Source organism: Talpa occidentalis, unplaced genomic scaffold (assembly GCF_014898055.3).
Source record: "Talpa occidentalis isolate TD23 unplaced genomic scaffold, MPIMG_talOcc4v2.1 talOcc4.5, whole genome shotgun sequence".
In the NCBI taxonomy this organism is placed as follows: Eukaryota; Metazoa; Chordata; class Mammalia; order Eulipotyphla; family Talpidae; genus Talpa; species Talpa occidentalis.
The window spans coordinates 104,663,076-104,686,946 of record NW_023604861.1 but is presented as its reverse complement, the minus strand read 5'-3'; the positions used below and the strand labels follow the sequence as shown (position 1 = coordinate 104,686,946).

Genomic DNA, 23,871 nt, shown 5'->3' with positions numbered 1-23,871 from the left:
GCTAGAAAACATTTGGATTTAACTAACATACATTGGCCTTCCCTGTGCAGTAGGCCTTGCAGATCACTTTAATATCTCTTATTTAGTTTTCCCAACACATCCTCATTGTACAGATGGGGAAACAGGTAGCAGAGCAGTCAAACAGCAGTTGGACTGAGGTTACAACTGCTAACAAAGTCAGATTTGAGCCTCTAACTTATTTCTCATACTTCATATTATCAAGTTATATTTCTAATCAACTTTCTTCTTTGGTGGACCTTCAGAGAAGAATCAGGGTGTATAGTTCTTATAAACCAAAAGTGTGGCATCAGATTAATCTGTCTTCTAATTCACAATTTGTGTTTGCTGGGATGGCGCTGAATTTAGAAAGTTTAGACTCATACTATTTACAGGAAAAGCTTTGCTAACCATACCAATAACTACCTAATATTACATGAATCCATCTAAATTTCCTCAGGAGAAAATTTTTTGATCCATCTATGAAGCACAAACTTTAATGTATAATAAATTATATTGATAGGATAATCTCAAATTATTATATCTGATGAAATTAGCATCTCTAAAAATTGCTACTTATATAATCACTTACTGGTTTAGTTCAGGTAACTTTACGTATTTGAAAGTAATAAATCATTATGTGGGGGGTGTTTGACTTCATATGAATATCTAAATCAGTTGTTGAAAGTACTCATGAATTAATAATGATACCCTTGATTGTTACCAGTTGCTCAGATTTTCACCTTGACTGTGTGATTGTGAAATAAAATAATGATTTTTGGCCTTGCTTGCTTTGTGTAGCAGAGAGTGGATTCTGGAAGAAAGGATGTGTAATTGATGGTTATGAGATTTAAAAGAGGGCATCTTTTCTACATTCCAACATGAGTTTATTAACTTTTCCTCTCTCTCTGTTCTTGTTTCTTTTTAAATAAAATTGGTTTTTAGCATTCAGCAGGGGGCAGCAAAAGCAAAAAGAAGACTGCTTCTGGTAGTTCAGGGCCCTTGGCTGTGCGGAGAACACTTACTTCTGCAGTGTTTTCTTTCTACTTACGTGAGGTAGAGGGCTGGAGAATCAGAATGAGTGCAGTCTAAGGTGATATTTAACTTTGACGATGCAGCCTTGAAAGCAGGTTTAGAAATCTTTAGATTAGAATCTTCTGTTTCACAAAATTTCCAGTTCCCCAAATGACAAGTTAGAAATCTCAATTCAGAAATATAATACTAATAACATAGGTTTTGACTTAAGTTTCATCTTGTTCCCAGAACATGGGGGACCTCTTCTGCCTGGCTTGTGTTGGGCCCTCAGCCTTTGTACAGGGAGATACTGAGTGGCCTTATTTAGAAGTCTATTTGCTAATTTACTCTCTTTACCTGAAAATTTGATATAACTGCTTTCTGAAGGACAGACTAGTAAATTCAAAAGACAGCAGAAGATTGTTCTTGAATTAGCTCCAGCTCCATAGAGATATGAGCAGGAAGCAAGAGGAGACGGCAATAATAGAGGACAATCTGGAAAGGTGACCCTTCTAAGGGGCCAAGTATGGACTATGCTTGGTAAAGTCTCTGATCAGCTATTTCTAGTTCGGATTCAGTGTTGTCCTCTAGATCTTCTGTGGTCAACATCCGCCTCATATTTGGGGTGAAGGAATCCTTTGCAAGCTGCTTCCAGGTCTCCATGTATCATCTGCAGACTACAATACAGAAACTAACCCCTCTACTTTTGGAGATGAGAAGCATAAGGAAAAGTTGTTTCATTTCCCTTTAGCAAGGGCAGGAATAGATGATATTTGAATCCTGCAGCCACGAAGAACAAATTGCCATTTGGCTGATTTCTCAGCAACAAGTCTGAGTGTGATTCTTCTTCACAGTGGATGGATCCTTTTTATTGTCTTTTTTTTTTTTTAATACAATCACTGGGTACAGTCAGAAGCGTGGGAGGGTGAGAATTCACCAGAGCCAGAGTGGAGAGGAGAACAGGCAGATTGACGAAGTACACTGCTGAGGGGAGCAGCGGACAGCAGGAGAGGTCTGCGGTCTCTTTGGGACGCTTGCCCAGCAGCCAGGGATCGAACTGGCGCTGCAGAGGCTGTGTGCAACTTCGCAACCCAGCGCTCATCCTCTGCACCACCAGGGAGGCCCTCCTTTTTATTGTCTTTACAAAAGAGACAATCTTAATTTTTTCTACATTTGGAAACGTAACTGGCACACAACAGAACTTTGATCCACTTCCTTTTGTTTATTGTCAGGTAGTAAAATAAAATTTTGAGTTGGAAATGGCTGGCACCAGAGTAGAAACAGAAAGGCAGCTATGAGACCTTATGGACACCTGCCTTTTCTGACATGACTGAGGAACTTCTATGGGGACGGAGGGGACTGTTATTATGCTTTTGAAACTCTATCATAAAAGCCCCTTTGATAGCTAATTTGAGAGACTAATTGATGACTTTTAGGTGCCAACTATCTCCCCCTAGAATTCGCCATTTATTCAGTGTCCAGCAGCACTGGCTTGCCTACTCTGTCCCTGGATGAACCACCTGAATGGAAAGAATTGGATTCCAGAATCAGAAATACCTGGTTTAGCTCAGTCATCTGATTATCTGATAACTCTGGCCAGATAGTTCTTCAGATTAGTAAGCATCTATTAAGAGGCAAATAACATGCTTGCAATAAAAGGGTATGGAGAGACTAAGATGAATAATGTGTGTGCCATGCCTTCAGGGAACTTAGGGTTTTATAAACAGTATGATGGATTGGAAGGAGGAGGAATTAAGAAGCTGTGGAGTCTTAATTGTGTGTTGATGAGGGCCTGGGCCATGTTGATGGGATCAGTAAGAACAGAGTGAAGCGTTACATCCAAATACTATTTCAGACCAAGGATGGGTGAGACGTGAATATTGACCAAGCTAGACAGTGAGACAGGGAAGGGGTGGAATTACAGAAACTGCCAGACAATTTCCAAAAGTGTGTTTTGCTATTGCCGGGTGCTGTCAGAACCAAGGGGTTCTGTGGTCAAGGGAATTTGGGTCGTAATGCCTTAAAGAAAGATAAACTTGCACCTTTATTCAGGGAGTTCTTATTATCAGGGTGGGTTTGTGCAGCACCAGGGGGAAAGAGAATGCAGAGTGTTTCCTCAACTCTGGCTGGGAAACCCTGTCTGTCTATTTATTAAATGTTGGCTTTGTGCTCTGAGAGATTCTCAGAAATGCTGCTATGAGGTGTCAATTCCAGAACAGTGACAGAAGGATTAGCGGCTTCTAGACCGCCAGGAGCTCTGGAGTTGTTCATTTCTATCTGAGCAATCAGAAGTGGAAGCAATCATTGAAGCCCTTCAAGTTAATGAGGAGAATAGAAGATAAAAGAATGCATTTGGGAAAGATTGGGGTTTTATTGGGGGGGGAATCCCATGAAGATGAGGGAAGAATTAAATAGTGAACAACTTTATTTCAAGAATGGGGGTGGCTGATTGTGTGTGTGTGTGATCTCATGTATGTCTTGTTTGTTCTTTACCTTGTAATTCCACATTTCTTTGTGTAGTTTGGGTCATAATTCTGTTTCACTCTCCTATGATGGTTTTGAAGACCTAAGAGATTTGTCTTTCCTTGCAGGTAATGTACAGAAGGATCCTACAGCAGGCTGGGTTTATACAGTTTGCACAACTTCAGTTCCTGGAAGCTAAAGAGCTCTTCAGGTAATTTGAGGTGTTGGTAGCAAGACTTCCAAGTGCCCCTCTGTGGTGAAAACCTCCCTCTCAACTGTGATACTGTGATGGGCAGTATGGCACTGGGTAGACAGGGCTCTAGGAAGAGAGACAAGGCTTGTTTCTAACAGCAAACACCATCAATGCTCATTCTTTCCTTTCACTGTGCCTGTGTAACAGTCCTGTGAAGAGAGGTTAAGGCATCAAGACCATTGAGACCAGAGAAGGGAATACTCAACAGTGGACTGATAACGTGTGAAGGAGTCCTAGGAAAATACTATCAGAGATTTTGCAGAAAGCTCTGAGTTCACAGAAAAAGCAGATGCTTCTGGGAAGAGTTAAGAAAACTATTGTTCTTCTAAAGACTTTTTCTTTCTTCTAAAGACTTTTCTTAAATCGCACATTTCCAGGTAGTTCTCTGAGAGAGTTTTTCAGAGGTCCCTCTGGTATTAAGAGGAATCCTGTGCCCTATGTCCTGGTTCTCCCTCCCTGGCCCCACCTGCCTCGTGCATACTGTTGCTGTCACACTGCTTTTCTCCCAGACTGTTGTGCTTGGCAAAATGAAATTGTTCACACGCTTGCTCAGCACTCCCTGCAGAAGTGAGTTGAACCTGCTCTGATAGTCTTTCAGGATCCTGCTAAAGCACTGCCAGCAGAATGAGTTTTCAAAATGCCTAACTCAAATAGATTCTGCACAGTTTAGAGCCGTGAAAGATAAGATGTATACAAAGACTCCAAATAGATCCTTTCCATTCTTGTAACAGAGGAGACTGCCTCTCTGCAGCAGGCTCTCCAGTGCTGTTATCCGGGTGTTTTATTAAAGCCACCACAGCTCTGATCTCTTGCTCTGCCATAAAATTGGTGGTGACATATAGATTTGTGTATAAAGGAGTCATTTATTGAGTAATGATGCCCAATATAACTTCTACTTAGGAATTTCTGTGCTGTGCTCATCTGTTCCTGGAACAATCCATAGCTTTGGAGCTGAAATGGTTCTTTGCCCCTTTGAACGTAGGTGTTTTTCATCCTGTCTGGTGTCATTCCTGCAGTGTCAAGACCTCCCCACTCAGGTCATGGCTATTTCCCATTACATCTTCTTTTTCTTATGGGTTGATTTGAAACACTAGGTCAGTGACTAAGGATGCATTCCTAGTAAAGTTCACTGTTTGTGTAAGAGAATAAACAGAGATCCTGTCAATCTTTTATAAAGTGTCCCTCTACTTTGTGAGTCAGCCTCTTAATAGCTTAACCTTAAATTGACTGCTGCTCAGCTTTGGGAAATTTGAAATTTGAAGATGCTCCAAAGACAAGAATGGTTGTACTTTCCTTCATGTGCAATAGCAAATGCTGCTAATAACTCATTTTTCTTTTCCTCATTGATCTGGGATTTGTCCTCAGATTCCTTCTCAGTTCAGTGTGAAAACCACAACTGCCAATTAATCATCATTGACACCTAAGAGAGGCCCGCTGTACGATTCATATCCCAGAGTCATATGCCCTATCTCTTCCCGTCGATGTCATGCAGCCTGTCTGTTTCCAGCCAGGCTGGGCACCCCTTTCCTTTGGCAATCTTGACCTGAGTATTAGGGTGAGGATGGAAGAATAAGAGTGTGTTCCTGTTTTTGTGGTGTGTCTGTACTAATTTGCAAAAGGGTGTGCAGTATAAGTGATATGGTGGGAGTACACCAGAGCAGGAACTAGATCGGGGTTTGTCTTGGATCTTAAATGACAGAAGTTTCCCAAACTGAGAATCATGCTTTAGACCAGAGATGCTCAGTGTAGCATTGACATTCTTGGCTGGATAGTTCCTGTTGTAGGGGCAGTCTTGTGCACTGTAGAATGTATGGCATCAGCCCTGGCCTTCACCCACAGGATGCCATTAGCACCCTCCAGTCATGACAAAAATATCTTCAGACGTTGCCAAATGTTCCTATTAAGAACCACTCCTATAGGCAAAGGAACAGTGGCAACAAAGGCTAAGAGGCACAAAATTATATAAATGGACAACATAAGGAGGTAGAAAGTATAGAAAAGATGGTTGAAATTGAAGTTATAAGGCAATTTGGGATCAGTTTAGGAAGGGTCTTGAATGCCAAGTAAGAGGTCTGAAATTTATGCTGAGGGTAGTGCAGGATCATTGAAGATCAGGACAAGGTGAGGGTGCGAAGAGTGAAGTGCATGGAGATTAGAGGCAGGAAGCCAGGGGAGCAGAGGAGCGGCATCTGCGTGAGAGAGGTGGATGCAGTAAACCCTGAAGGAAGTGTAGATACTGATCCTGAGGAGAGATTCTGATCTGTGTGTCTAAAGGGAGCTTCTGTTTCCTCAAGAGGTTTCCCAGAGGTGGGAACCCTGGGCCAGGGTTGAGATCCACAATTTAATAATGTGAACTGTTCCCATTGTAGACACGATGAGCAGGCTGCACGGGGAAGAGGCAGGACAGGGACCAGCACATTAGAGAGAGGACATCCCTAAATCTGGCTTCCTGAGCCTCATGAGGCTGGGACACTACACTAGCTGAGTTGAGTTACACCTTAATGTTGTGCTCTGAATCGCTATCAAGTCATCACAGAAATGGCTGCTTGATGCCTTCATGTCTTCAGTTGCAAGATCATTAATGGGGAAATGGTAAGCTACATTCTTGTAGGGACCATTCAATCTGTTGACAATGTAGGGCCAGAAAAGTGCTGGTTTCAGAAGGACATCATCTGCCTTTGGTGAGTCCTGTGTTTCCTTTGTCTTCCTTTCTTTGCCTCGGTTTCCAGGGAGTTCAGTGCTGCCTTGTGGTGCAGATCATCTTAGGTGTTTTCATATTTCTCCTTGACGCTGTGTGCGAGCTTCACTGTGGTCCCAACTGTTCTTTCTTGGAATTGGCTGGTGGTGTCTTAGTGCTTTACCAGGCTTGCAAATTAGGATGGTCACTCTGACATGCTCACCCAGAGGACCAGCTCCCAGTTAGTGTGTGCACATGTGCTCAGCCCTCCAGTGTTGTTTTGTGTGCCTATGTGTACTCTTTCTCTCTTTTTGCTTCATTTAGTTTGACACTGTAATTGCAGAAGCGGCCAGCTTGACGTCCGGGAGCTGATCTCTCTCTACCCCTTCCTGTTGCCCACCTCCTCTTCATTCACACGGTCTCATCCTCCTCTCCACGAGTATGCAGACCTGAACCAGCTGACCCAAGGGGACCAGGAGAAGATGGCCAAGTGTAAGCGTTTCCTCATGAGCTACTTGAATGAAGTCCGCAGCACGGAGGTGGCAAATGGCTACAAAGAAGACATTGACACAGCCTTGCTCAAGCTGTACGCGGAGGCTGACCACGACAGCCTACTGGACCTGCTGGTCACAGAGAACTTCTGTCTTCTAACAGACAGTGCTGCCTGGCTGGAGAAGCACAAAAAGTGAGTGTTCTCTTCTGGGATGCAACCAGGGGCTTCAGGCCCGGCCCTTCCCCAACACCCAGTGAGGAGACAGTTGTGAAGCTGATGTGACCACTGTGGTGTTTTGAATTCCCAAGAGACTCAAGTGACTACCTTGAAATCATAGTGCCGGCCCCTCAGGTTAGAGCACTTGTCATAGTCTGAAGACCATGGCAGGGGTCTTGGGGAGTATTGACTCTCATACCAATTCTTTAATGACAGAGATGACAGTTTGAAGCTATCACAGGCCTTGATAGTGAATGAAGTGTTTCTTATATATCCTCTGAATTCCATCTAGAATGTTCCTTGTAAGATACCACTGGTATGTTGGTAAAATTATCATGGAAATGGATAGAGAGTTCAGAAGGGAGGCTTTTGGTCTTGTTGAGAAAAGATTATGGCTTGAGATGGATTCATTATATGTGTGAGCTGGTGGGGAGTGCCCTGTGCTCAGGGGTAATCCATAAAGGCCAACCTGATACAAATAAGAGCAGCAGCATCTTCATCCTGAACAGGTGGTCAGGTTTTCTAAACCATATGGTCCTTGAGAATTTTGGTTTTTTGTTTTTTAAGTGACAGGAGTTGGCTGATCCCTAAACTCCATTAGGCAGTAAGATTCTTTGTCTGTAGTTTTTGTTATATATTTGAAATGGCTAATGTACTGAGGAAATCCCACAGAGACCGTGGGGGTGATGATGCTAGTTCCCTGTCAGGTGCTGAGACCATGCAGTCTTGGGATTGATCACCAAATGGGTGTTGACTCTTTACAAAGTTTCCTGTCATTTCTAGAATACACTATGAACGAGTAATTTTGTTTAGAAGCCAGAAAATGCAGAGGCCTCATTGGGATGGTAGATCTGGAGAGTCACAGTGTACCTTTTTGAAAGGTTAAGGGAGAGAGAGGGATTCCAATAAATCTTAGCGTTTGTTCTTTGAGGGAAGAAATTTGAACCCTCCACTGGTCAGCTTGTTGCAGTCACTGCCTTGGGAGGAGGACCTGCCTCACTCACCTGCAGAACTTGCCTGCTGAGTGGGAATGACTCACTGCCCAGGCAATGCCCATGATTTTTGCTAATCCTTTCTTCCTATGAGTGAGGAAATGGAGGGCCAAAGAAGCTGATCTACTTGTTCACAGTTCTACAGTCCATACATAGTGAAACTCAGGACCTTGAACTCTGGGTGTCCTACCCAGGACTCTCACTGACTGCTGTCCTCTGTGATGCCTGGATACTGTTGGCCTTCAGTGCTGTTTGTGTTCAGTGCTGTTCTTCTTTCAGTAGTTGCTCAGACAGCATTCCTTCTGACTATTCCATTAATAGCTCATCATGGCTTAATAATGATGACTAACTGAAGAGATAAGAAATTAATATTTGTAGCAAATTGTAAAGCAATTCCAAAAGTGATTTTCCCTAGTATAATTATAGTTGTATTTTCAGCTTATCTTTGACTTCAATATGATCCATTTTTTGAAACTGACAGGACATACATTTTAACACCATAAATATAATGGGGAGGGTAGGTCCAGGGGAGGTCACTATGGGGGTGCCACCCACAGTAGATGGTGGGAGAGGGTACACTTACCACGCTGTTTTCTTTCAGGTATTTTGCACTTGGGCTGCTCTATCATTATAATAACCAAGACGCTGCGGCAGTTCAGGTTAGTTCTAAAGCGTTTTAGAATTATTTAAAAATCAGCACCATGTAGCTTAGTATTACTTGAAAATAAATCACAAATCAATAGAGACCACTTTGGCCTAATCTACACCTTGGTTACAGAACACATTTAATACTGGTTTAGAGAGAGAATTCCTTCAGTATTGTTAACCAACAGTTTTCTTTACCTTTACCTCTTTCTAAAGAACATTATCAAAATTGAGTTTTTGAAAGTTTAAGAAATAAAAACATTTCTTGCTGAGCCACAGGGCATATGCCATCACTGCATTATCCAAAAATCAAGGCTGTGAATATAACAATTTGTAAGTCTTGCCAATGAGCTAGGTAAATTATTATCCCTATGTCAACTGTGATATAAACAAAGCTAATCAGGGCCACTTGCTTGTCTGGGGTCATGCTCTTGGTCGGGGTGGGCTTCGACGTAGGGCCTGGCAGGGGTGCAGGGCCTGCATTGACAGTGGCACAGAGTTTTAGCTGCTCTCTGGTCTTGCGTCTTCATCTTATGACTGAGCTCATCTCACACTCCCAGGAAATTTTGTCCCCTTCTGCTCCTGTTATCCACTGGTTTTGCTTGTGTCATAGTTTTCTGTGCTTTTTTTGTGTTTTGTGAGGCCAGGGACATCAGCAGTCCTCACAGTCAACTCTGTGACTTTGGCAAAGCCACACATGGCATTTTGTTGTTTCAAGAAACTGTTATGGTAACAGGGTTGCAAGAGAGAGTTAAAAACAAAACTGAGTTCCCATCAACATGTACCCAATAACTAGGAGGAGATAATATTTTATTTTTTAAAGCACGGTGTTCAAAGAATTATACCTTGATGTGGGTGTATTACAACACTAGGGGAGCTGTAGAGAGAGAAAGATTACCAAAATTGAAATATGGAATAAATCTCTATATGGCAAGTTGCACTAATTAAATGACACATTTCAGTGTGTGATCAGGTTCTGACTTCTTGGAGAAGTCAGTGTTGAGATAACTAGTTCCATAAAAAGCATTCGTATGCTGATATGGGAGTGGAGTTTATGCTGCCTGCCGTGTTACTTGGACCTCCTGCTGGCAGCGTGCTTCAGGAGGGCAGAGCACTGGATAGGTGGGTGAGGGTCACCCACAGGTGATGCCCAGCAGGCTTCAGGCAGTCTCTATCTCTTCTACCCCAAACCGGGTGGCTTCCCTTTACACAGCAGGGAGGTTTCTGGATGAAATAGCAAAGGACTTTTATTATTAGAGTCTGTCATGAGCCCCTGTGCATAACACACAACAGTAGGGGACAGAATCACCAAAGATTTTGAAAGCGTAGTATCTGATTTCAGAATCAAGAATCCTTGTGATGGAGAAGATGGAAACAGCCTAGCTGATGGATGCTGGTGAATTTCTTCTGTGATCATTTTGCTTAGTTCTTGAAAAAACATTTTTAGTACGCCTATCTCTTCCCATATATTATATTACTATTTGTATTACTGTGATATCATTAAAAAGGAAAGAAAAAGAACTTGGTGCTTTATTTTTTTGATTTCCTGGACCATGTTGTCTACATTTCTTTATTTTCTCTGAAAGAATTAGAATTGATGCAATCATTTAATAGTTTTCCTACTACTTTTAAGTACAGCCATCCCTCATTATTCATAGGTGATTGGTTTCAGAACCTTCACAGATACCAAAATCTTTAATGCTCAAGTCCTTTCTATACAATGGAGTAGTAGTTGCATATCACCCACACGCAATCCTCCCGTGTACTTTAAATCATCTCTAGATTACTTATAATACCTAGGGCAGTTTAAAGGCTACATAAAAAGTTGTGAGGCTGTATTGTCTAGGGACTATGGCAAGAGAATAAAGGTCTGTACATGCTGTGCAGACGAAAGCATCACATGCATCATAGGCCTGACTACAAGTTCACATTTCCCATCCGTGGCTGGTCGAATCCTCAGATGGAGAACCTGAGGTTATGGGGGGTGGAGGGGGGTGGTTTGATTTATGAAAAGGATTAGTAAATAAATGCTTTCTCTAAGCTAATTCTAAAAAGTATATAACCTTCCGTTTTTTATTCTTGCTCCTTTTCAGTTGTGGGTGAACATTGTGAATGGGGATGTTCACGATCCCACTCGCTCAGACCTGTACGAATATGTTGTCGATTTCCTTACCTACAGCTTAGACCAAGAACTAGTGTGGAAGTATGCTGATTGGGTCCTGCAGAAAAGTGAGGAGGTTTGTACTTTTTTTTTTTTTTTTAAAGATTTGTTTATTTATGCATACAAGAGCTGGGGTACAGGCCAGAGATGCGGGGGTGAGAGGATTCACCAGAGACAGAGTGGGGAACAGAAACAGGAGACTGACTGAAACACACTGCTAAGGGTAGCAGCTGGCGAGACAGGGAAGGTCTGCTGCGCCATGTGGGTTTCTCTCTGGCCGGCTGGGAATCAAACTCATGCTGCAGAGGCTGCGGATTGCTCATAGTATGGTGCTTAACCCCTTGAGCCACCAGGGAGGCCTGGTTTGTACTTTCTAAATGCATTCTTTCTGGGAGGGTCTAGGAGGGGAGGGTAAAAGCAGAGTACTTGATTTTAGGTGGGAAGAACAAGCTGGGCTTCAACCACTTTCTCTGTTCCCCTTTTAACACCTTCCCTGAGAGCTACCCCAGTCCCAGCTCTTAGCGAAGTTCTATATTTCAGTGCTCCCGAGACAAACTGTCTAGCATTCTTTGTCTGGGGCAAACCACTTTTGTGGAAAAAACAAAAGGCACTAGTCAGGGCACATTCTTAACATCATCTTAAAAACCTGTTTGGCAAATTCCCACCCTTAACCACCTTGGGCAATTTTATGTTCTGTGAGCTGCCCCAGGCTCAGATAGCTCTGCAGGACTTGCTGCCTGCAAACGGGCTGCACCAGTCAACTCATTGCACCCTTGTCTGTGCTCCCACCACCCCAAACTCATTTAATCTCTGATCCTTTTGAAAGAAAAGTCACTTGGATGTGGGAGGTGGGTTTTGCCTTTAGCCGTCTTTGCTTCATGCTCTCTGGTCTCTGTGACCTCTTCATGCCGTGTTGTTTTTCTGTATCACTGTGTTTTTGACAATGATTTTTGCCCAAAGTATGAATGTGCAGTGCTAAGAAAAAGGTAAGATGGTGGCTTTGAAAAGCATAATAATGAAATTGCCACTCTTCTTTCAGGTTGGAGTGAAAGTTTTCACCAAGAGACCTTTGGATGAACAGAAGAATAGTTTTAATCCCAACGATATTATCACTTGCCTTAAGAAATACCCCAAAGCACTTGTTAAATATCTGGAATATCTAGTTGTTGACCGGAGACTGCAGGTGAGCACTTAGACTAAAGTGTGTGGGCTGCCGTGTCACAGTAGTAACTGTATATGTGGAACTGAACTATAAAATTGGCAGGCAGCCAGTGCTAATGTAAGTCTTTATGCTCCCCGGGTGCTCAGTCTGGACTTGATGATCTGATGGGGAATGGATGTTTCTGGAAGAAAGTGGAGGATTAAGCTCATTGTTTTATGCCCCCTCACTCTACCACCTCATGTTTGCTCAGCTTATATTTCTCTTTTCCTTCTTTGTTATTATCCTTAAAGGAAATGAGATAAGCTATACCTTTTTAGAGATAACTAAATTTTGTAGCTTTTCCTTCTTAAAATGTGAAGCAACCTGGGATCTCCCGGGTGGTGCAAGGGGTTAAGACGCAACTTATGAAGCTGTGCGCATCCATGAGTTTGATTTCCCCAGCCAGCCAGGGAGGTGACCCACATGGTGCAGCAGACCTCTCCTGCTCGCCCGCTGCTCCCCTCAGCAGTGTATTTCAGTCAGTGTGCCTGTTCTGTTCCCCACTCTGTCTCTGGTGAATCCTCTCACCCCCCCGCATCTGTGGCCTGTTCTTGTATGCATAAATAAATAAATCTTAAAAAAAAAAATGTGGAGCAACCCTTTTATACTTTTCCCATCACTTTTATTTTTTAAAATTTTTTTTAAAAATTCTTTTTTTTTTTTTAAAGATTTATTTATTTATTTATACAAGCACTGGGTACTGTCAGAAGTGCGGGAGGGCGAGAGAATTCACTAGAGCCAGAGCGGGGAACAGAACAAGGAGACTGATGAAGTACACTGCTGAGGGTAGCAGCGGGTGGCAGGAGAGGTCTGCGTGCCATGTGGGACCCTCACGTGGTAGCCGGGGATCGAACCGGTGCTGCAGAGGCTGCGGGCAGCTTCGCAACCCATCGCTCAACCGCTGCGCCACCAAGGAGGCCCTCCCATCACTTTTAAATTTCCCTTCTTTACATTTGTGGTTTCTGAAAGGTTTGATGTGCCCTGTTAGTTATCCTTGAGAATCCCTGCTCACCTCTGTGCAGTTCTAGCCTGGGACTTCTTGCTACCGGGAGGACCTCCAGGTTTCCTGTTTGCAAACGTGGTCTGTGTACTTGGCTCTGTCCCCCGCAGAAGGAAGAGTACCATACGCAGCTCGCTGTGCTGTATCTGGACCAGGTGCTGCAGCAGCGGCCCGCCGGCAACAGCAAGGACACAGAAACCACGGAGACGCAGGTGAAACTGCGCCGCCTACTCCAGAAATCTGATTTGTACCGAGTCCGCTTTCTGCTAGGTGAGGAGGCTCCGGGTTATCTCTCCATGGGTAATGTCCCCATGATGGGGGTTGGGGGGGGCGCAGAGATGGCATTAGGCATAACTCCCTCTTTTATGTCCATGCACTCAGTCCTTGAACCTGTTGGTGTGAAGTCAGCCTTCCTGGAGGGTAGGATGCAGCTTCTCGTGCCTCTACCCTCTAGAGACGGACATTGGCTCTTTCACTGATGGCTCACAGGCTGCCCTAGTGGGAGTGGAAGTCTGTATCTACAGCATGCTAGGGGCATCCCTTTACTTAAACATGCTTACTTGGCTTCAGGGAACTCAAATCAGAATTCTTCCTTCTGTTGATCATGACTACGCCCCCTGGCACTGCCCCTGCAGCATCTCCAGGATAGCTCAGAGCCTGAGCCCCAGAAAACCAGGGAAGTCTGGCTTTCATTTCCTCAGGGTACAAAGACCAGTGTTTCTGCATTGTGTAAAATACCATACAGCAACACATGCTTGCACCCAACAGAACTGACAGTAGATCTGCTATTCATGGGATTAATAACATATTTCTCTTTAGCAGCATTTTACTCTGGGTTTTTTTTTTTTTTTTTTTTTTTTTGTCGTTAGTCCAATCGACTACAGTCGATTCTCATTATGCACAGTAGTTATGATCTCCCAAGTATCTGTGAACATTGAGTACTCAATCATTGCACGTATTGAGAAATACAGGGTTAGGTTCCTGCAAACCTCTGATCATATTTTCATCAAGCAATCAATGTATCCCATTTTATGAGTGTTTCTGTTTGAAGGAAACTTGTTTAAGTGTATTATTGATGTATCACGTTGAATTCACAACCAACAGCACCACAAGTCAGGCCAGAACGAAGTTCATGTAGAGCGTGAATTTTCTGTATAAGGCATATCACAGCTTCTTATGCTTAGGAACACTAGACAGCACTTAGGCACATTTTAATGGTGAATTCAATAAAAAGCCAAAAAATGCAAAAAGCATGGCAGTATTTCTTGAAAAGGACCTTTCTTTACAAACTGAGAGCTGCCATAGGCAGGTATACCTTACCTTGTTTGACCCCAGCTGGGGACATGTGTAGCAGGCAACTCCAATTTTTTTGCCACTCTGCATACCCACAAATGACCTCCTACACAGCACAAGATACTGTTTGGGATCACAAATAAATTTTGGCAAGTAGACAAATTTGCAAATACAGAATCTGAATAATGAGCATCAACCGAAAATGCCAGACATAGGTTAAAAGGCTTTGTGTGCATCATGAATCATTTCTACCACAACACTATGAAGTCAGTCCTGTTATTATTCTCATTTTTATAGGCAGGTAGATAGAAGCTTAGAGGCTGCCCACGTTGCCCCAAGCCATAATGCTCATGAACAGTAGAGACAGAGCAAGAACTGGGGTTGACCATTCACCTGCCAGCAAGTACTGGTTGTAGCTTTGCGCTTGCCCCAGGATGAGGACAGTCACTGTGACTGCAGCTACACAGCCGCAGCTACACTGCAGCTCACAGCCACTGGGGATTGGTTGGTGCCTATGCCATATCATTTGAGAGACATTTTCACTACCAGCCCTGACTTAGGTCATACTTGATGCTTCATAGACCCCTTTATGAAAGCCCAGTGCTGGTCATGAGTTTGTCAAGCAATGTTTTTCTTTTGGAGCATGGGGAGCAATGAGCCCTGCCTTGGAGTGGGGGGTGGATGGACAGCCTTCCAAAGGAGGGACTGTGGAAACCATCATAAAGGATAAGTCTAGGTTGCATATAAGGCTGGAGAACTTCCAGGAAGTGGGTGCCCCTCAAGGAACTGTGGAAAAGCACTGGAAATTCTGAACCCCACACTGTACCCCGTAGGTGACCTGGGGTGTGTCATTTTGGCACATTGCAATAGAGTTCCTACAAAGCCTCACCATTGGGGGTGACTATGAGAATCAGATATAAATGAGATGACAGATGTGAAATGTGGAATCACTGCAGTGACCTTTTCTTAACTATCTTTGCAGCATTCCTTGTGCCTTGAATAGGTAGCCACTTAGAAATGCTTTGCTTACCTTTCTTGAGTATGGCAGGGATGCATTTTGCAGCTTCTGAACCTCATAGTACTGGTGACATACATTGGAAGGCCTTTGCTAGAGGATTAGTGGTGTCTGCCATGTTTATTAGGCCTAAGTGTGGCCAAACTTCACATGCAAAATGTCTATAATCTGTGCTATTAATCTTGGCCCCTGAAATAGGATTGTTCTCAGAATAAATCCTTCACAGGAGAAAGAAACCTTGGGCCTCCCCGATGGCGCAGTGGTTGAGCGCTGGGTTGCGAAGCTGCCCCCAGTCTCTGCAGCGCCGGTTCGATCCCTGGCAGCGGGGCGAGGGTCCCACAGGGTGCACAGACCTCTCCTGCCGCCCGCTGCTCCCCTCAGCAGTGTGCTTTGTCAGTCTGCCTGCTCTGCTATCCCCTCTGGCTCTGGTGAATTCTCTCACCCTCCCATGCTTCTGACTGTACCCAGTGCTTGTATAAATAAATAAATAAATCTTTAAAAAAAGAAAAAAAGAAACCTTATGTTATCTTCCTATTTTACAGAGGAAGTAGGAGGCAAAGGGACTTGACCAGTGTCCCAGCCCAATGAGGACATGGCCTTGGTTTGAACTCATGCTTCCTTCCCAGGTTATTTATAATCTAGGGACTTAAATTGCAGGAGAAACAAAAATCTTAGAGTAATGTAAATAGGAGTTTTAACAATATGAATTTATATTCCTTTCAATGAAAAATATTTTGAAATCAGGTTACAGGGGTTCAGCACACTTTTGGGAGAAAGAAGTATTGTCTCTATTTAAGATAACATAATGCTTCAGCTTTTGTAGGAAGATACCATACCAGGGAAACAGGACTAATGATGAATTAATTAGAAGTCTGGAACTGGTTACTCACAGCTTCGTGGTGACCTCTGAGATCATAGGTCATTTGGTTTTTTCATTCTCTCAACATTGTTAAAATTCTATTCTGAGATCTGGCTGTATTTACAAGCATAGTCTGTCTTCTGTTTCCCAAATACATTTGAAACATAAAAGTACAAGAAAGCCATCTCTTTATCATCAAATCGCAGCATGTGGCAATGTCTCAGTAGCCAGGCTTTAAGCTAAAAGCACTGGTGAGGTGGTCGCTGTGGTGCCACCCTGAGCACCTCTGAGCCAGCTGTTTCTAACTGGTGGACTCTGCCTACAGATAGGATCCAGGGTGCCAACCTGCCCATGGAGAGTGCCATCCTGCACGGGAAGTTGGAGGAGCATGAGGAAGCCCTGCGCATTCTGGTACATGAACTGGGGGACTTCTCGGCTGCCAAGGACTACTGCCTGTGGCGCTCTGAGGGCAGAGACCTGTCCTACCGGCAGCGGCTCTTCCACACACTGCTGGCCATGTACCTCAGTGCTGGCCCCACTGCGCAGGAGCTGACCGTGGCCGCCGTGGACCTCCTGAACCACCATGCCACTGAATTTGACACAGCCCAAGTCCTGCAGCAGCTGCCGGGCACCTGGTCAGTGCAACTGCTCTGCCCGTTCCTGACAGGGGCCATGAGGGACAGTGTCCACACCAGGAGGACCACTCAGGTGGCTCTTGGCCTGGCCAAGTCTGAAAACTTAATTTACAAATATGATAAGGTGAGTGCCCTTCCAGGCAAGCTAACTTCTTGACCAGTCAACATTTTGGTTAAGGTAGATTTTGCCTATGGAAAAACTGTCAGTTTTCTTTATGACTTAGAACATCAAAAGTATGAGAGTCTGTTCACATAGAAGCTGAGAGAGACTCACGACAGAAGCAGAAGCTGGGCTGGTAGGTGTAACTGGGTGTAGTTTTCCTTCCCTTTTAAAGAGACACTAATGCTCAAGAGATGGTAGGGGAAAGCCAATACTGTGTTCCACTTCCAGAAACTTCCTAGTGTTTGCGACATTGTTCTACACTTAACAGCAGGTCATTTCATCACAACAATGTTGTGCAGTATCTATTATTGTCTGCATGTCACAGAAGAGAAAACATGCACTGAGAAGCCACAAAGTTAGTAAATGCAGCAGCCTGGCTGTGAATTCCCAGGCTATTTCAGATCTCCAGGTCTCGGTCCCTGTATCAGTCAGCACTGGCTACTATAACACATGCCATAGTCTGAGTCATTTAAACCACAGACATTGATTTCTACAGTTATGAAGTTGGAAGTTCAAGGTTAGTATGCCGGCAGACATGTGTGTTAGTATGCCAGTGCCTGGCATGCAGCCAGCTCCCTTTTCTCTGCAGGGAGAATGAGCTCTGGTCTCTCTTCCTCTTCTTCAGTAACTGTAATGCCACCAAAGGAGCACCACCCTCATGACTCAGCTCAACTTAATTATTTTCCAAAGGCCCCACCTCCAAATATCATCATTCTGGGAGTTAGGGCTTCAACATAGGAATCTGGGGAATGGCGCAAGCATTCAGTTCAAGACAGTCCCCCAGCTTACCCCCCTCTGAGACAGCTCTCTTGTGACGGTCATATTCCTGCAATTGGTAGCGTGACTTGCACAGCAGAGTTCCATGTAGAAGCCTTCACTATTCCCCACTGGAGTAGTCAGCCTCACCTCAGACCCATCCTTGTCACCATCACCAAGACACATGTGTCCTCCAGGACATGACAGGCTGTTTCAGGCCTCCTTGCCTTTGTATTTGTTATTCCCTCTGCCTGAGCTAGTTTTACCTTTCTCTTTAATGCCTGATAAACACCTACCGAAAACTTACACTAAGCATTTCTTTTGTGAAACCTTTGTATCCCTTTAAGCAGATGTGTCACCTCTTTTGCCCACTCATCTGCTGTGTGCTTGCATTTGTAATCTCTTCCCTTTATTAGTAGACTTTGGGTTCTTTGAGGGCAGGAAACTTCATTTTTTTCAGTATCCCTAGAGCCCAGACTGGTATCATCTATAAGGCAGATAATAAATATTTCTTGAATGACAGATGAAGCCAGGGAGCACATTCACTAAGTTCCTATTCAATCCTGCCAACAGACTGGCTTGACTGATAGACGTGAGTGAGTAGCGCAGAATAACTTTTTAACTTGCAAAACTTAAATCTCACAAGACAGGGAAAATGGAGTTACAGCTCAACTCATTCGTTACCTTTAAAGAAATGAAACGTTTCCCAGTACCAGCCAGGAATGTGCCATTCATCAAATATATGGCTTTGACTAAGTCACTGATTTGTGCCTTGTTCTTCTTGTTTGCAAATGAGAGGACCAGGGAATTAGATAAATTCTATGGTCTGTTCAGCTCTGACATTACTGGACTCTATAATAGGCCTTCCTTAAATGTATAGAGTTGAGTGAACTTTTGGGAATGAATATGGATAGAAATGCTTTGACCAGGCAAGCAGCAATTTTGTAAAATAAGCAGTTTTGTAACCTTTTTTGTTTCTCCAGCTGCTAAGGATTACTAAGGTGATAGTACCTTACCTGTACAATTTTAAGAAATTGATATTTAAAGCAATCCTCATCAGTAATAGTAATGCATGGGGTAACATGTGCCAACTCTGAAAACTGCTGTAACTGTTGTTAACTAGCAGAAATCCACTGAGTTAATTTTAAAGGTCTAATTGACTATTAAGAGATTCATGCATTGGTCAGCAGTGTAGCTGGCAGAAAAGTACTATTCAGCGTGAAAGATTTGTATAGGTAGAAAAAGGCAAGAAGGAAATACTTTTGGTTCAGGTGGTCTATCTGTGGGGAATGAATAAAGGTTTTGTGACAGATTATCTCATTTTCCTCTGGGAAATGGAAAAGATGACCTCATTGGCTCTGACCAGAAAATTCCATACCAACCCTTTGAGACTACATTCCTGGGAGGTTGAAACTGCAGTTGGGTTAGATATTATGTCTTGGGGCACTTTGCACAAGCACTTTTTGAGCTGTTGTTTTTAACACTATATGTACCAGAATTCTCAACCTGTCTTTCTTTTTGCAGATGAAGCTGAAAGAAAGTTCGGTTCGGCTCTCAGACAAAAAGATTTGCCAGATGTGCCAAAATCCCTTTTGTGAGCCCGTGTTTGTTAGATATCCAAATGGGGGTCTCGTCCACACCCACTGTGCTGCCAGCAGACACACAAACCCCAGCTCACCCAGCCCCGGCACTAGGACTTGAAGAGGCCCGCCTGAGGGCGCCAGTGGACCCTGAGTTCACCAAGCCTGCTGGGTGCAAAGAGCAAAAAATCACTACGCTTGTATCAATCAAGACAAAGAAATGGCATCTGGGTGCTGGGGAGACTTCAGTCAATGTGAAACAGGGACTCTACTTACTGTGGGTCACGCTATATTGAATGTACTTGCAAAATGTCCAAAATAGAGACATGTGAGAGTTTGCCCATGCAGGTACCTAGTAATCCAAAACAGACGTCTACTTGGAAAAAAAAATGAGCCTTTCCCGTGCAATCCAAACAAACTGGATTCCCCCTCCCCTATCCCTGCGCCCTGATCTTTAAATACATGTTTGCACTGGAAACATATGCTTCAGGTGGCACGGAGTGGCCAGCACACAGAGCTGTGTGGTGGGCAGGTTTCACCTGGTGCACCTTTCCTTCCCGTGGGTGTGTTCTCCCTCCATGAGGCTTGGCCCTGGGGGCCCTTCCGTTTCCTGGGATTACCATGTGGGCTCTGCCTTTGCCCTTGGAAATGCTGACCTTAGGGAAATATTTTTATTTCTTCCTACTTCCCATTTGGCTCGCGATCCCTGAAAGAATCTGTCTTGTTTACCCAAGCACTCCCTTTGGGTAAATTCGTCTGCTACTGGCACCCAACTAGTGAAGACCTAACAGAAACTGCTAAAGCTGCAGGAGAGACGCAACTGCCCCATCAACGGACAGGAGCTCCACGGCAGGCCAGGGCCCGGCTGTGTGTCCTTTCCTGTCGCCTCATCTGCTGATTTAAAACTACAATTAACATGTTTGACTAAAAATTTTTATTTGAACTATATCATCTTTGTAATTTTTCTCTTGATTGGAAATTCATCTGTCATATTCATTGGGGACATTTTTCTTGGTAAAATGTATCTCCTATCGAATACACGGGAAATGAAAAGGGAAACATTATGAGCACAAACCATGCATATTTGCAGAAGAGGCAGGTTTTGCCTCATCCTCTGAGCAGGGCAGGCAGTGGGGACAGCTGCCTTTGCACAGGACAGAGACGCTTCCTTCCTGACAGTGCTTCCGCACGCCCTTCTGGGAAGTTCAGTCAGGCTGCCTTACCTCCCAGCACTTTACACGCCCGCTCTGAGGTTTCCTGAAAATACAGGACAAATGCCTCTGTGCATCCCCATCTGGGACATTCATCTGTATTTCTAACATCGCTGAGAAGATGAAGCTATTGTTACTTCACTGCCCTCTTTGAATTTCTTCATAGTGATTATTGATTCTGTTAGGAACTAACAAGAAACACTGTACCCTCTGCCATAACACTTGCCAAATAAGCATCCGCTTACGCATGTGACAAGAGGGAACGCTGGACACACACCCTCTGTCCATCAGTCTCCGTCGTACTGATGGGGAGAGGGCGTGGAAGCTCATTTTCTGTTCTTTAAACTGTTTTCCTGTACTAATAATGGTCAGTATGCTTTTTCCTTTTGTGATTCTAAGTGGGCCAGAAAAGCAAAGATATCCACACGTTCTTTCCTAACTATGTCTCAATCTAAAGAATAAATGGTGAAGAAATTCTCCTTGTAATCCACTGTCTGCTCTGTAAATTGGTCTGAATTCAAAGCCTGGTCATGAGTTGTACCCTGTGGGTGACTATAAGGGGATGATTATTTACAGAGCCATTACAGCTTCTGAGTTTGGGATTTGCTCCTCAAAGGACAAGGTACCAGTACTTGTACTACTGCATTTTTAAAAGCACTGTTTCTTTGTATGCAAAATGCGCAAAATCTTGAAAAAGACTTGTGATTGCTCGCTCCTAACTTGGGACACTTCTCTTTTTCCCCTCTGAATATAGACCAATATTTTGAAATGTTAGTTATCCTTTAAAATGGGAATTAAAGTTGAACAGTTTTCCATCTCTGCCAAATCCTCTAACAAGGCAGAATTCTTTGACATTGGGTGGAATTGTCTACGTTCAAAACCATATCTTTCTCTAGCTCCTACAAGATCCTTTCTCAAATCATATTTTTAAAGAAATATGTCTCTTTGTAAAGACCTCCTGTTTGCAACTCTGATGTGGAAAAGAGCAATTGAATTGTCAGTTGGCCCATTTTTCCCTCATTAGGTTCAGTATAAACATTCTAGTTAAAACAGCATGAAATGAACCCAGTTGACATTAATATTCACTGGGCAATACTGTTTATCTGCTGTTGCCTGTCAATTATTAATATAAGAATGTCATGTAGGCTGTGGAACATTGGACCTGAGCTCAGGACAGAAAGCTCATGCCAATGAACTTGGTAAATGTGCAGGGAAGCTGGGGTGACTGGGGGTTGGGGGGTCACCCTTTCAAGTTGATGCCTGTCACACAGTTAGGGTAGTCCTTGCTTTTTGCCTGCTCCTCTATGGAAACCTTGTTCTTGCAACTTTATCCTTTGCCTCTGGTTGTGTCCCAGATACCCACGATGTACAAATGTAAACTTGTTGATTTTATTAAAATTCTCTTACATTGTTTTTTCTGTAATTTTTAAAAAATAAAAATTGTCTTGGTGAAGCGAGGGTTGCCACTCACACAGAATCCAGTCCATAGAGTTCCAGAACTCAGTTGTTCACACCTCATAGCACCTCCAGCACCTACAAAGGACTGGCATCAGCCACCCCTCATATTCTTTGTTATAACCTTCTGAATTTTAAACTATGTACTTCTGAGTTTATCCCCTGCATATTCTTAATGTGCTCCTTGACATTTGTTGCCTTCAGATTAATCATTTCCTGAGGAATTTAACAAAGGTGATTCTGGTTACTTCTTATATACTTCACCTTTAGCCAAATGCTCCTGCTGCTGCTCCTGAATATCTTTAAGAAATAATTTCTTTTTTTTTTTTTTTAGTCTTCACATTTTACTTTATCTCTTAGAAGCTTGTTCATGGCAGTTCTTTGAGAAATCCTGGTGAGTGAATTTCATAGGACTGGCCCATTAGTGCCAGCCGTTAGAAGAGGCTGTGTTCACACAGCTGTAGCCCCTGACTATTCTAGCTCTTGTTCTGCTTGCCAGGCTGGCTAGCCAATTCCAGCGCATGTGGGTGGTGGCAGAAGAGGGATGAGTCATCTATAATTCAAGCTGAAGAAACAGAGGAGTAGGGTTATTGGGGTGATGGATCCCACTAAGCCACAGCTACAGTCCCGTGCGAGGCTTCCCTGCCTTGTCCCTCACCAACCACAAGTGAAAGAAGAAACCAGGCCAGAGTTAACTGCTCAGTCAGCTGCTGCTTTCAAACAGGGAGTGGCAACTTTATCTCTTCTCATTTTTATATTATTGATAACCTAGACTTCATTCATGTACGCAGTGTAAAAAGTGGGGAACTTAGGCTTAAAACCTGACCTCAGAGGCAGAGACTGTGGCTTCACACTTCCTATGAGAAAATCACAAGGCCAAGTGGCCAAGATGGAAAAAGAGTGTGAGTGACTGGCTGTAGGGTAAGGGAAAATGTCAGGCTTTTCTGCCCTCCCGCCATCAGGATAGATGATGGATCCTTGTCCTGAATGCATGCCTGATGGCGGGCACCTGGAGTAGAGTGTGGGCATAGGTAGATGGGATTCACCTGGGCTAAGACTGAGCTTTTAAAGGGCGGTGTCATGGGGACGCCCTCAGAAGCTGAGAAAGAAGAAGCAGAGCCATGAGAAGAGCAGAGAGAATGTGAGAGAAGGTCCGAGAGCCCAGAGTGAAGACTTGCTGGCAGGCCTCCCAGCCCCCCAGCGCCCCTGCCTGCCGTGTACCTGGTAATCTAAATTAAAAAACCTGCTAAAGCCACCGAGGACTCTGACTCCTTCTCCCCATCTGCATGGGATCTTAGAGATCCTGCACTGTACCCACTCCTGCCCATACACTGGCCTAAATGTGCCTGTTGGTAGAGGCAGAGACTGGTGCCTGCCTCAGTTAAATGGGCTGTGACTCATGTAGGAGTAATTAGATATTAACTAACACCCCATTTGGTCTTAGCAGATCTGTCAACCTTAGTGTTTGAGATGAAACAGTACAAGAATCTAGACCATATGGACGACAGACCCTTTCACCTTCTCAAAAAAACTAAATGGCTGGAGCACCATCTAAAAGCTTGTTAATACCTTGTTCAGAGATAAGCACTGGAATTAATGAAGCCTGTGTTGCTTTCACTTGCAACCAGGGAAGGGAAACAAATAGCTATAATTCAGTCTGGAGTCCGGAGTCGTAAATTACTTAAATGAGACAAGTAACAAAAAAGGATCAGAAAACAACACACAACTCAGCAGGCCTAGTGTGACTTGAGAAGTAAGATGTTGCCACTAGATGTGGGGAGACCAGGGTCTG

At 43.8% G+C, this 23,871-nt stretch overlaps 1 protein-coding gene across 6 annotated transcripts in view; it reads left to right on the top strand.

Moving 5' to 3' along the window:
* Nucleotides 1-22,209, top strand: part of TGFBRAP1 (transforming growth factor beta receptor associated protein 1) — a 60,418-nt gene extending 38,209 nt beyond the window's left edge. For all 6 annotated transcript variants that reach the window (XM_054701988.1, XM_054701987.1, XM_037528036.2 and 3 more), the window contains 8 exons: nucleotides 3,603-3,685; nucleotides 6,748-7,089; nucleotides 8,707-8,764; nucleotides 10,844-10,987; nucleotides 11,951-12,094; nucleotides 13,223-13,382; nucleotides 16,605-17,038; nucleotides 19,358-22,209. In XM_054701988.1, the coding sequence (XP_054557963.1) occupies nucleotides 3,603-3,685; nucleotides 6,748-7,089; nucleotides 8,707-8,764; nucleotides 10,844-10,987; nucleotides 11,951-12,094; nucleotides 13,223-13,382; nucleotides 16,605-17,038; nucleotides 19,358-19,534 (1,542 nt within the window). In that variant the 3' untranslated portion in view covers nucleotides 19,535-22,209. The remainder of the gene's footprint in view (nucleotides 1-3,602; nucleotides 3,686-6,747; nucleotides 7,090-8,706; nucleotides 8,765-10,843; nucleotides 10,988-11,950; nucleotides 12,095-13,222; nucleotides 13,383-16,604; nucleotides 17,039-19,357) is intronic.
* The last annotated feature ends 1,662 nt before the right edge of the window (nucleotides 22,210-23,871 follow it).